Source organism: Aquarana catesbeiana, linkage group LG01 (genome assembly GCF_042186555.1).
Source record: "Aquarana catesbeiana isolate 2022-GZ linkage group LG01, ASM4218655v1, whole genome shotgun sequence".
NCBI classification, from domain to species: Eukaryota; Metazoa; Chordata; class Amphibia; order Anura; family Ranidae; genus Aquarana; species Aquarana catesbeiana.
This window is the reverse complement of record NC_133324.1, coordinates 391,891,229-391,905,199: the sequence shown is the minus strand read 5'-3', so window position 1 is coordinate 391,905,199 and position 13,971 is coordinate 391,891,229. Positions and strand designations below refer to the sequence as shown.

The following is a 13,971-nucleotide window of genomic DNA, read 5'->3' as shown; positions in this document are numbered from 1 at the left end:
TTAAGAAAAAATTAATAATATATATAAATAAGTAAACAAGATAAAATATATCACACGTGACATGCAGTTTGTGAAAATATCATAAACCTTAAAAATGATAGAAATAATAGAAATATTATGTGATCACACTAAGATATTATATAGTTAATAATTAAACAGTCCATATGAATGGTGTCACTTCGTGATAAATTTGCTGTTTGAACCAGCCGTGATACGTGCCCAGTGCACCATAAAGTGAAATACAACAATCACTGTGAAATTTCCTGGTGTATCCCTTTAGATAAAACAGGTGTGTTCCAAGTGCTGGTGTCTCGCGCTGTGATCGTGCAGAGACTCACCAGCTTTTTATCCCCTTCAGGGGTAACGTGTAGTCACAGTATTTGCCACTGTGCGGCAGTACTTGGCAGGATCAGGATCAAGATGAAGTCATTAGGACATGAAGGAGAAAGAAGAGTTCCATAGTGTAAAACCATTTAACACTTTAATTAGGTCAGATTACAGGTGGTACTCACATTGTGGTAGATTCAAATAAGCAGTAAGCAGTAAGCAGTAAGTTATCCAAAAGCGTCAGATACGAGGAGATGTCTGCAAGGCGTCAAAATAGGCCACGCCTGACGCTTTTGGATAACTTACTGCTTACTGCTTATTTGAATCTACCACAATGTGATCACGTATCACGGCTGGTTCAAACAGCAAATTTATCAAGAAGTGACACCATTCATATGGACTGTTTAATTATTAACTATATAATATCTTAGTGTGATCACATAATATTTCTATTATTTCTATCATTTTTAAGGTTTATGATATTTTCACAAACTGCATGTCACGTGTGATATATTTTATCTTGTTTACTTATTTATATATATTATTAATTTTTTCTTAATGGATTATAGCATAAGTCACTTTATAATATATTTTTTGTATTTATAATTTACTGGAGAAGTTTGGTTCTAATAATAGGACTTAGGACGGCGCCACACTCACACCCCCCCTTCTTTCACATTTAGTTGTGCACAGAAACCAATCAGCTTCCAGGTTTTATTGTCAAAGCTCAATTGAACAAGCTGAAGTTAGAAGCTGATTGGTACAGCTGCACCAGATTTCGAGTGCTCCAGTTTTTAGTAAATCCCCCCTATGTATAACAAGTAACTTTTTTGTGTCAAAATAAAAGTGTAGTATGGATTTTTAGGGGGACCCCTTATAGAAAAAAAGACATGTGGTCTCCTTCAAAAATGTGATCTGATATACATTTTAAAGAGATACCCCATGCTAAAAAAAAAGAAAGCAGCATGGGGCTCCCTCAAAAACCCATACCAGATCCTGATCCAAGCATGCAGCCTGGCTGGCCAGAAGAGAGGGGGCAGTGCACCCCCCTCCCAACAATACCAGGCCACATGCTCTCAACATGGGGAGGGTGCTTTGCCAGGGGGTGCCCACAATGTCCAAAAAATGTGCCTTAAATGTTCCTGAACTAATATGGAGCTTCCCTAATGGGTGCGCCAAAAAAAAAAAAAAAAAAGAGGCACATGTAAATTGTTAGTGTTTTGTTAGTACTCAACCTTCTTACCATTCTGCAGGCAGAAAGAGCAAGAGAGAAAGCCATTGCACATGAATCAGCGTATGGCCGAGACTAATAACGAGGTCTGGTGACCAGTGCTGGATTTAGACCCCATGGGGTCCGGGCATAGAAATTAAATTATATGATAGAAAAAAAGTGAACTGAAATGAATGATAAACTGCCTTTGTTCTAAAAAAAAAAATATGCTAGGCTCCGAAGAAGACATTTGTCTTTCTTCCTGCACTTAGCATCTGCAAAATCTTTAACTAACTCATCAAACTGTATCATCTTGCGGACATTGCTCTTTCCTGGGTCATCGTGGTCCTCTGATAATACTTTATCAGTGGTAATTTGCTGAAAGACCTTTCTCCCAAATAACTAGTAACATCATGCTCAAATATATGCTAAGAGCTACATTAACACCTGAAAAGGTATTAGCAAGCCCTTCATCATGTAAAAAAACTGCCTGTTGAGATGGTGCTTGACAAAGGCTGCAAAGTGGCCAATTTCTTCAATGGACACGCTTTTGAAGTCTCGAGGGAAAATACGTTGATTTTTTTTATACAGGGAATCTGAGGCCCTCTCTGGCAGATTGGCTCAGGGCAATTGTCCCTTTTGCCCCCTTATGAATACGGCACTGCTGGAGACCAGGTAAAACGTAGACCTAAGAATGCAGACTTATTGCCACACAAAGCTTCGGGAAGCCTCCAGGCTCCAACATCCAAAATAGAATTATTTATTTACTTTCGGAGATAACAAATTTGTTTTCTCCATATCAGTCATAAATTCTGGAATCTCATTAACCCAATGTCTGCAGTCCTGCTAGCCAGTGCCACTTTTTTTCTCTATGAAAGGTCCAAATGACTGAAAGGCCCCCTTGAAAATGTGTACCCTACTTTCTTTTCTGTTTTAATTTCTCACCTATTACTATGAGGTCCCCTGAGATCTCCCCACCCCCTCAGATCCCTGCCAGGGCTTTAGCTGGTGCATAATGTGCATAATGTTAAACTTGAGGAATGTAGGTAAAACATGCTTTTTTTGGGGGGGGGGGGGGTTGCGATAGTAAACCAATGGTTTTAAAAAAAAAAAACATGCAAGGCAAAGTTATACTAGCACATTATGTGAAACTTGACAGGGCTTGAATCTTCACCAGGTCTTCCTTCCGGGTTGGCAAGCTCTGGTCCTTTGATTGGATGAGCCGCGATGATGCCGCTGTTCACGGTACTGGTCTCTGAATAAACAGCACGAGTATGCTGTTCTTCCAGAGCGCATGCGTTGGTGACATCACTGGCTGCTTCACAAGTAAATATCTCCTAAACTATGCATGTTTAGGAGATATCTACTCTACCTATAGGTAAGCCTTATTATAGGCTTACCTATAGGTAAAAATCAACCAAGGGAGTTTACTCAAGGTGAAAAACACCAGTTTTCAGTAAAATTTTGCAAATCCATATTGGAGGACTCAGTCCCAAGTTTAGTTAGCTAGTATGCTTCCTGTGAGCAGGCATGTTCACTAAAAGCAAATTAACAGCTTAGGTGGTTCTTTATAGAATGAACCAAAGGAAAATGCTAATGTAGCACCCTGGGGTTTAGTCAGGGATGCTCCTCACAAATTTACTTGCCAGGAGTAGTCACCCTGGTCAATTGTTAGAGATCCAATGATTTCTCCCTAAGCTTGGCCTGGTTGTGCTTTTCTCTTTTACCACTAGGTAGCCGGGCACTTGGTGGTACTAGATATGAAAGGGACAACTTAAGGTCAGGTTATGGGTATATGGGGTATTTCAGCCAATGGACAGGGGTTTTCATGAATCCCTTGGCCTGCTGGGAGAGCCTATATATTTGGGTGGAGTCAGGTGATCTATGTTCTGTACCACCCGGACGGCTGTCTCAGTGGACATTTGTTGTGTGCCCCGGGCTGCTAGGCCGGAGATTGGGCCTATCCTGGAGGCATCTGGGTGCTAGGCTGTGTGAGGGCCTATCCAGAAGTAAGAGAGCAGTGCAGGGTTGGGATTGCGGCTTGCAGTCCAACCAGAAGTGACGGTTCTACCGGCCGGAGAACCTGTCAGTGGTCAGAGGTAAAAGAGAAGCTGTCACCACAAAGGGACCAATCACCTTATTACCAGGTACCACAGTGAGTAACGGAAGCAAGTACCGGAGCGGCATTCTTACCGAACGGGCACGGTGGAGAACCGGGAAACTTCAGGTGGTGTTCAAATCAGGGACCCAACCAGCAGAAGTGACCCTTGCAGAGCAGCCTTGTGTGTCAAGCCAGGGACCGAGCCAGTCAGCAGGGGTGAAGCTTGAGAAGTATCTGGAGTGCCAAGCTAGTGACCCAGGAGGAAAGCATGGGTGATGCTTGAGGGAGATACCATTGCAAAGATTGAAGGAGCTCAAGGGATTCAGAGTCAGTTAATCAGTGGGAGCTCAGTGTTGAAGAACTACAAGAGGCAGTGAAGCTGAAGGAACTGTTACATTGAGTTAGAAATTGTTAAGACTGTTGCCATATAAGACAGCATTCCTGAATGTGCAGATATGGCGCCTTGCTGGGGCCTTTCCCTGCACGGCTGTCCTCTTATTGAAGTCTTGGAGTCTGCTAATTAAATCTACTACTTAACTACTTAAGGGTGTCCGGCCCTAACCCTCTTTCCCCAAAAAATATAAAAAGGACTTTTAAGAGCAATAAAACCTCTTTTACATCCAAGACCTGTCTTACACCTTACACCCACTATGCCACACAACCCACCACATACAGAAGGATGTCAGCTATCTTTGGCCTGGAAAGTTCTCATTAGACTGGACAAGGCCAGAGACTTTGCTACACTAAATTAACCTCCTAAACGGTATTGTCATATATGTGCCTGGCTAAAAACTTTCCACAATACTAGGATCTGGCATATGCGCTTTACCACAAATATTGACCTGTAGAAATAAATTGTAAAATGTTACATGGAACATTTGTATTAAGCTTTTCTGATAGCACCTTCTAAATGAACAATAAAGGCCACTTACTTTGTATTGAATCATTGTCTATGGCAATGCTTTTAACTATGCAGGATGGATGAGCTTCATCAAACAAGTCAGTCACACTTCCAGGTAAGTCAGACTGGAACAACACTGGTGGCTCATTGGGTTCAATAACACTCCGGAACAAGTCCCTGCATGTTTGTGAAGTGGAGGGTATTGCAGCCTTTCCCCAGGGTTCTGTATTAGGAAAGAATGGAATTTAATAATAGTAAGTATACCTATAAAGCAATATAAATGACGAGAGCAAATGTTATTGATTGTTAGAGGAACTGCAGTCCGCTCACATAATTTGTAAAAAAAAATCTTTGCCATTCTGAAGCTTCCTTCAAACCAATTTGCATATTATTTCATATATACTGTCATTCTGTACTTGCCAAATATGCTGCAGAAATCTCCCTCCACTGAGTCTGGCTGCATCCATTTTAACTGTGGGCAGCTGAAGCTGCTGCCTGTTTACTTCCTGGATTTACACAGACACACAAAGGCACACCTCCAGCTCTGCAGCTCTCATTTGCCCTCTTATGACTCATCCCCCCTCCCTTCATGGCAAACTCTCAGGAGAGTGAGAGAGTGAGCTGTGCATGATGTCTCATAAGCCTAGGCTAATGGCCAAACACGAAACAGGAAGTTGGCTGTATAAGGTATTTACTGGCAGAAAAAAATATTTTACTATCCAAAGTAAAACAAGGGCAGAAGATTTAATAAATGGAAAGACGAAAAAATTACTGAAGTTCCACTTTAAGAACTGACACTTCCTGTGCCAAAACTACATGTAGCCCAGTCTGCAGCACTGGCAGGAAACAGATTGTGTCTGAGCAGCAGAGGAGACTTTTTCACAGCTGCGGGAGGAGATTGTTATTGTGACAAATTTTTGATTGAAAATGTATACTTTATTTTGCAAGAAAATATACAAAAATATAAAATAAAATATACAAAAAACAAATACTTAAACAGGGTACATTCCAATCTGTATACATCGCCAAGCATACAAATAAATTACATTCATCCTGCGGTATGATGCCTAATGTGTTGTGCAGAGTAATAATACCCCGAAACATCACATCATGCATGACGCCGCATTACCCTGAAAGCATTACTTCAAACACATGTCATAAAAGTCGGTCATACAGTCTAATAACATTCAAATGTGCAACGGGTGTGTTAGGGGGGGGGGGGGTGGAGAAGGTGGGGTAGGGGAGGGAGAAAAGAGTTCACAGGCCCGAAGCTTTATTTGAACTGCCAAAGGATACACGGGGGAGAGGGGGAATCTTCAGACCTCCTCTTCCTCCTTGAAGTCCATCAAGTGATAGTCTCTGAGCAGACTGTGAACCAGTCTGCGACAGTCCTCGATGGACATCCTCTCCCGCTGTTGGATGAGGCGCTTTCTGGCGCACCACAAAGCGTCCTTAAAGCAACACAGCACCCGCCAGGCACCGTCAATGTCCTCCTGTGAATGAGTTCCACAGAAGAGTCAGTTCAACACACCAAAGTGTGTGATAGCAGTCTGTGGCACAAAGTCTTTGAGTTCAGGTTCCAAGGCCCTCAACAGGTCCTGTGCAAAGGGGCACTCCCAGAAAACATGCAGAGCAGTTTCCTCCTGGATGATGCAAAAGGGGCAGTACCTGTATCTGCACAGGTTTCTGGCATGCATGAATGTCCTGAGTGGCAACCCCCCTTGGATTGCCATCCATGCCAGATCTTTGTGCCTGTTGGTGAGTCTCTTTGAAGAAACATTCCTCCAGACCACTTTACAAGTGGCTGAAGGGAGGCCTGGAACAGTCTCAACAATGTCCAATGCTCTAATCAACTTGTGGATAGTTTTTGGTTTCCACAAGTCGGGCTTCACTCCATGTAGCCCCAGCTCCTTAATAAACTTGAAGGTGTCCAAGTAGTACCAAGGGGTGTCCCAGTTGTAGGGTATGGAACTGTCCCATTTGTCCCATCCAAGGGTCCTCCAAAGGGGCAGGAGGAAAAAACGGGACATGGAGTTACCACCAGAGTCCACAGTTCTGTCAACCAATGTCCTGCGGATGCAGTTACAAGCAAAGCACACCCTCAGCAGAGTAGCGATGTCGGGCACGCCCTTACCGCCTTTGAGGGGTTCCTTGAACATAACCGCCCACTTCACTCTGTCCATTTTGGAGCTCCAGATGAAGTGAAACACCGCCCTGGTGATGGCCTTGCAGGTGTTAACCCGGGGGGGCCAGGTCTGGGCGAGGTACTGCAACACAGGGAGGATCTCGCTGCGGAGTACCAGTGTTTTGCCTTCGATGGTGAGTTCTCTGAGGCTCCAAAGTCCAAACTTCTGTCGCATCTTTGACAGTCTTTCCTCCCAGGACTTCAGGGCTGCGCCCTCAGCTCCAAACCAGATCCCAAGGATTTTGATGAAGTCCGTCTTGATGCTGAAAGGAATGGGTGCAGAAGAAGGCAGGAACCACTTTCCGAAGAGCATGACTTCTGACTTCACCTCCCACAATCCCCTTCCCCTTCCCCAGTTGACCTTTGCCCCTGAAGCTTGGCTGAAGTCCTCACAGGTCTGGGCGAGTGTGTCGATGGAGCGCCGATCAGCACAGAACACCGTCACGTCGTCCATGTAGAGTGAGCACTTGACCTCCCGTCTGTCCGGTCCTGGTGCGGTGATCCCTCTGACTGTTATTGTGACAAATGAAGCAGCCGATGTTACGCCCAACCTCTGCCCTTAGGATTGTGAAGGGGAAGGGGATTGTGGGAGGTGTAGTTCTTCACAGAGCTAGCTTAGTGAGCTGAAAGGAGAAAATTGCATATCCCATGAGGCACTGGGGCTCGAAGGGGAGGTGATTTCTTGTTTCCTTTCTGGGAGAAGAAGTGCGGAGGTTGTTCAGTGGGACTGAATGCACATCCCACTGCTAGCCAACCACTCAACACTGCACCTAAGAGGGAAAAAGGCTCTGGCACATTTGATAGTGCCTCAGATGCTGGTGAAGCCTGCTGCCTGATCCAGGGGAAGAACACGGAGGACACTGACCAGTTGTGCTTCCCACAGTAACAGAGGGAGATCATCTGCTAACACAGTCAGTGAGAGGTCACTGGCCACAACCTGATTACACTTTGGCAAACAAGGGGCAGTGTTGCCAGCAGAAATGACAGAGTCAGGCCTTTATCATTGTTTAAAGGGATATTATCACTGCTATATCATTGCTGTTGTTTCTTATCTCTTTTGCCATCTGGGTGCTGCATATGTATCTACAAAAAAAATTCCCCACCCAGCCAGGTTTGTCAGAGTGTGTGGTGCTACTTGCAGAGTCGTGGGCACAGGAACAGGGGACCCAAGAAACAGTGGCTCCTTCGGGGGTAATTGCTGCATACATATCCCACAAACCCTGGGTCTTTCGGTCTAGTGCTGGTGCAGGTGAGCGCTAAATAGCAATTAGGTCTAACACTGCCACAGACAGATTAACCGAGAGATCACCATGCAGTTTTGCATCACACTAGCAATATCTCATTTGTGATGCAACACAGAAGGATTGGTGAGGAATGTATTGGACGCTGTTTGACCCAGAACAAGAAGTTGCCTGTTCCTTTACCAAATGGACAGGCTAGATGAATGAATACATGGAAAGAGGGGAATCGACTATCCATGACACTATAAACTGCAGCCATAACGTGCGAGCCCATCCTTACAAGGTAAGGCAAACGACACAAGGAATATAACTGCGCCAATACCTAGGTAAAACAGCAAAATAATTTAAAAGAGTACAATACCTTTAATGTTTTCTACAGCTTGGGGAAAAGGCTGGGATCTCTGTCAAGTTTTTCATCTGTTGTCTTGGTCTCTTTCCTATCACTTTCTGTCCCTTTACCACCATAGTTTAGATAGCTAATCTAAAAAGTGTAGCAGTTAGGGCCCTTTCACATGGAGCAGACTCCACTCCGCTCAGCAGGGGATCTGTGAGCAGATGTCACATCTGTGCATGCTCAGTTTATGCAGAGCAGACACAAGCAGACCCCGCTGAGCCCTATGTTGTCCATTTACCTCAGGTTACATTCAATCTGCTCTGCAACAATGGAAAAGGACACAGTCCTCTTCCGTTTTTTTTCCAGACCGATACAGGTAGGCCTTGGAGGTAGGCTTTACTGTAGGGCCGCATGGACCTTCCAATCAGGCCCTCCAGAAAAACGGACAGGTGGATCCTATTGGAACTGCCATGTGAAAGGGCCCTAGATTATTGCTAAGGTGAATAATAAAGCAACCTTATGTCACTGGGCAAGAAGTGAGGAAACTCTATTCAAATTAGGACAAAGCAGAAAAAAACCCTGACACAGCGTCTAAACCTGCCCACTTTACCAAACATAATGCAAGGGATTTACTAAAACTAGTCCACACAGAATCTGGTGTAGCTGTACATCATCTTCTAACTTCAGCTTGTTCAAGAAGCTTTGACAATAAAACCTGGAAGCTGATTGGTTACTATGCACAGTTGCACTAGATTCTGTGTGCACCAGTTTTAGTAAATCCCCCCAGAGTTTTTTTTTGCGGACTATGTTAAAAAATATTTCCCTTCACTTTCAGTCTCAGTGACCACCATCACTAAACCTGAAATTAGAAAGATCCACGCAAAGGAGACAACAATAAAACATATGAGATACGCTCTAACCATTCCCCAGTCTAAAACAAAAAAATGAACAGTTTCATCCAAGAAAAGCATTGCTTTTTAGACAAATACAGCAGCAGTAGTAGCAACAGTGACTGGTCTTTATTACAGAAAGCTCCTGCAAAGAGGCAAAGATTTAGGCTGTGTTTACACCAGTGGCAGCTGGTGCTCAAAATTTTTGGGGCACAAACAAACTAAAAAATTATGAAAAAAAAATATCAATTGCAGCTTTACTGCGGCCATCAAACGCAGCCACTGTGCACATCAATTGCAGCCACTGTGCCATCAAACGCAGCCACTGTGCCATCAAATGCAGCCACTGTGTCCATCAAATGCAGCCACTGTGTCCATCAAACGCTGCCACTGTGCCCATCAAACGCTGCCACTGTGCCCATCAAACGCTGCCACTGTGCCCATCAAACGCTGCCACTGTGCCATCAAACGCTGCCACTGTGCCCATCAAATGCTGCCACTGTGCCTTTAAATGCTGCCAATGTGCCCATCAAATGCAGCCACTGTGCTATCAAATGCTGCCACTGTGCCATCGAATGCCATCACTGTGACCCCCCCCCCCCGCTCGCTCACCTTCTGCCCAGCACTTACCCTGTCTCGGTGGGGCAGCGGGTGACGGCAGCGAGCGGTGTCCTCCATGTGTCCCCTCCCGTCCTCTCCTCCCGTCCTCTCCTCCTGATAGACGCCCAATCACAGCAGCTGTTGTTTCAGCTAATCAGGTATATCAGAATATTAATTCGCTGTTCTAACACACCTAGGTCACATTTTTTTATGCCTATTAGAGCCTATGGCTCTAATCAGGTGCTTCAAAAACACCCCCCGCCGCTGTAATTCAGGCACCCGGCGCCCGAAAAGGGACTGGCGCCTAAATAGAGGGTGGCAGCGGCGGCCATGGATAGATTCATGCTATGCAGAAATCTATCCATTGGTCATAGAGGGGTGGCTGGAGAGAGGGGACGGCACTGTGCTCCCCTATGGACGCACTGCCACTGGTTCACACCATTCAGTTCGCAATAGCAAAAGCTTTTGACCGGTTCTCATATCTCCGCAGAAAAACGCTGTGCGTCTTTTGGTCCGTTTCAGGTGCGAATTCAGCCCAAAATTCGGGCTGAAATCGAACCTGAAACTGTGAACCAGCATGCACTGGACCCCTGCTGTGAGCCGCATGCAGCTCATAAGTGAACCAACACTGGATTGTTGCACAGATCTGGAAGAAATACACAAGACACACCAAGATTCTACTAGGAAAACTCATGTATTTAGATGACATTTGCTTTTCTTGGAGCTTTAAATACTAATGCATCTATATACAATTACTGGGCGGATTTGACCATGAAAAACGTAGGCACCACATCCGACTATAGTCAAAGATTACATAAAAGATCACATCATGGGTGTCCGCAGGTAGGGGCAAGGGGGGGCAAGTGCCCCCCCCTGGAATCAGGGATCGGATCAGGAGTTCCCCTAGTGCCCAATACAGCCTGGTCTGCCTGTGCCCCATACAGCCCCACCTATGCAGAGGAAGAGGCAAGCCACCCGGATCAGCAGAGAGCGGGATTGCCCGCTGTAATAGCTTTCATTTGAATTTCCTGCCTTCCCGGGGCTCATCGTCACATAGCCCCACATCATGGCCCAACACTTTTGATGACGTCACATGTCCCGCATTGGATCGGCGTTCTGTCTATCAAAGGCACCGGGCCAAAAGGTGGAGCTATGTGACGTGAGCCCCGGGAACACTGGAAGTTACTAATGAAAGCTCTTACATCGGGCAATTCAGCTCTCTGCTGATGCGGACAGCTCGCCTCTTCCTTTCCTCTCTCTTCCCCTGGCTGGGAGACTGTGCCGGCAGTGCTCTTATCCTCACTGGGCCCCATTCGGCTGCGGGCCCCATAGCGCCTGCATGGGTCGCTATGGTGGTAGTTACGCCCCTGAGCTGTATGCAGAAGAACACCACTATACCTGTATCTGTGGTCCACCAGTCCCCTTTTGCTTGAACTCTACCACATAGGAGTATTTTGGAGTGTTGTACTTCTGCATACGGCTGTATGTATTTCGGTTCTATCACAGCGTATAGTATATTGTTATATTTATGCGTATCACATTGTCTTACAATATGTGTGTGTATATGTATATGTGTATGTGTGTGTATATATATATATATATATATATATATATATATATATATATATATATATATATATATATATATATATATATATATATGTGTATATATATAAAAAGAATATATATGTTTATAGCCGTTGCCCTATGACCGAGACAGATATGGATCACATAAACACATGACAAGACTTAAAACATAAATAGACCTGAAGCGTGCCTTTGTGGTCTGGTCGGTATGCCAACAAAAGGGGGCAAAAGACTCAGACAGGGGAATAACTCTTTATTGATTCTTGTGGTTATTGAGCCAGCTTGGTGAAGGTTTATGTCATTTCCGCCTGAGGATTTGGGATGTATATGGCAAAGCAAGCAGACTTCCATCGGCCTAGTTTCTAGATTACGTGGTCTGGTACTCCATGCTGGGATGCAGCTGAAGCTGCTCCAATCCGGAAGGAATGTCCAGTGAACTGACTGGGGTTGAAGCCCAGGTTACTTAGGAGGATCCTGACATGCCTGATAAACTGGCTGCCACTCAGGGGGCTGGTCAGAAAGGGTAGCAATGGGCTAACATCAGATTGGCTGGGTAGATGGGACAGTAGCCGGTTGAGCACCCTCACTGGGCACCAGGCGTTGTTAGTCTGAAACAGGTTTATGTCAACCCCGGGGCCGGTTTGTTGTGTTTTGCAGACTGTAAGATGAAGGGTGTAATGGTTTGGAAAGCAAGTCAGGTGGCGTCGGAGCAGTGTCTGACTGCCGAAGCCGTTGATGGTAAATTCACTAGGTTGTAGGAAACCGTAGAAGGTAGAAGTAGATGGTCGCTTGGATGCCTAGGCTGGGCAAAGCCCCAAACGGAGAACGAATAAGAATTTCAGACATGTCCCTGAAGATGGCACTCGTGATAGGTAGGCGTTTGCCACTGGCTATGGGTTGGTGCTTCTGTATGCCCTGTAGGAGGGACCTCACTGCGTGGGCCGAGAATACTGATGGTTTACTGGGGTCCTGTAAAGACACAAAATGCTGGACACCGGCTAGGTATAGCCTGATGGTATTGTGAGAAAGGGCTAACTGCGTATGGCAATATGATATGAAGGCTAGGATGTGTCTAACGTCACCTATCGCTGCCCCGGGGCAAGAGGCCAAAAACTTGCAGTAAAAGTTCCAAGCTGTGCGATAGGCCTTCAGTGTGTTGCGTGCCAAGGATTTGTTGATGAGCTGGGTTGCATTGGCGAGGTGTGATTTTAGTCCATCGTCAGCAATTGGGTCGGCTCCAGGCTCCTGCTGAAAAAACAAGGTAAGGTTGAAACGGGAGAGCGCATCAGCTGCGATATTGTATTTGCCTGGAATATGTCTACAGAAAATATTAAACTGGTGACGGAGTGACAGGTGCACGAGCCTGCGCAGGGAGGACATGATAGGGAGTGACTTGGATCTACCTTTATTGATGATGTCTGATTGTCCGTGGTGAAGGGCACCATCTGTCCTGTCCAAGTGTGGCCCCAGACCTGGGCAGCTGCCACGATGGGATACAGCTTAAAGAATAATGAAGACTGGGTGAAACCAGAGATTAAGAGAATTTCGGGGGGTTCGGCGAACCAGTCGCGGCTGAAAATGACCGCGAAGCCCGTGGAGGCTGCGGCATCCCGTAATGACTCGGCTGACACTGCCGGGATGAACATTGAAATGCCACTCCTGCTGGTGGGGAAATTGTCCCACATAGCTAGGTTTGCTACTGTTGCTTGGTCTAGTTTGAGAATTTGGTCTGGATCTTGCACTGGTGTGAGAAAGACTAAAAGCCATGACATAAAGTCCTTGTCCTTGAGGAATAATCCTCTTCGTAAAGTTCAGCATCCCTAGTAAGGCTTGCAACTGCCTCCTGATGCACCCTTGTGAACCGGTGTAGTCGTGGATAACTGTCCTGATATGAGCTTGTTTGTCAGGAGGCAGGCTAGCTTGCATGACACGCGTGTCCAGAGTGACACCTAGAAAGGTGTTGGAATGTGCCAGGCCTTCCACTTTGTGCTCAGCTATGGGCACGTTGAGTTTGTTGAAAACTACTCTCAACTTGTCTAGATCTGCCGGGGGTGTGCCTGGTTGCTCGATAAGCAGGAAGTCATCGAGGTAGTGGATGACTGTGTGACAGCGGGTCTGGTGAGACAGAATCCATGTGAGGGCCTGAGCGAAGATGTTGAACAGCCACGGGCTGCTCTTGGACCCGAAGGTCAACTTGGTGGTGAAGTAGTAGGACTCCCTCCACTTAATACGGTACCACTGCCAGAGGGATGGTTCGATAGGGAGGAGTTTGAATGCATCAGATGTCTGCTTTGGATAGCCAGGCGCTGGGACCTTTCCCAATGATGGCTTGGATGACTAGGTCAACTGAGGCGTACTTGAGGGAGAATTCCTCAGAGGGAATCAGCGAGTTCAGGTTGGGGATGTGAGAATAATGAGGCGCAGACAAGTCGTACACTAAGCTGAGTTTATTAGTGAACTTGTCCTTGACAGGCCCAATAGGGCTGACTCTCCAGACTGGGAAAGTGACTGTGGGAAGGGGCTGATAATAAAGCCTATATCCACTTCTGACTGTAGTAAGGAGTCAATTGCTTGTACGCTGCTGGCCACCGACTG

General features: G+C 45.8%; 1 protein-coding gene across 3 annotated transcripts in view; it reads right to left on the bottom strand.

Moving 5' to 3' along the window:
• The window catches only part of LOC141147192 (uncharacterized), an 87,472-nt gene that overhangs the window by 57,509 nt on the left and 15,992 nt on the right, over positions 1-13,971 (bottom strand). For all 3 annotated transcript variants that reach the window (XM_073634366.1, XM_073634349.1, XM_073634358.1), the window contains exon 2: positions 4,571-4,762. In XM_073634366.1, coding sequence (XP_073490467.1) covers positions 4,571-4,762 — 192 coding nt within the window. The remainder of the gene's footprint in view (positions 1-4,570; positions 4,763-13,971) is intronic.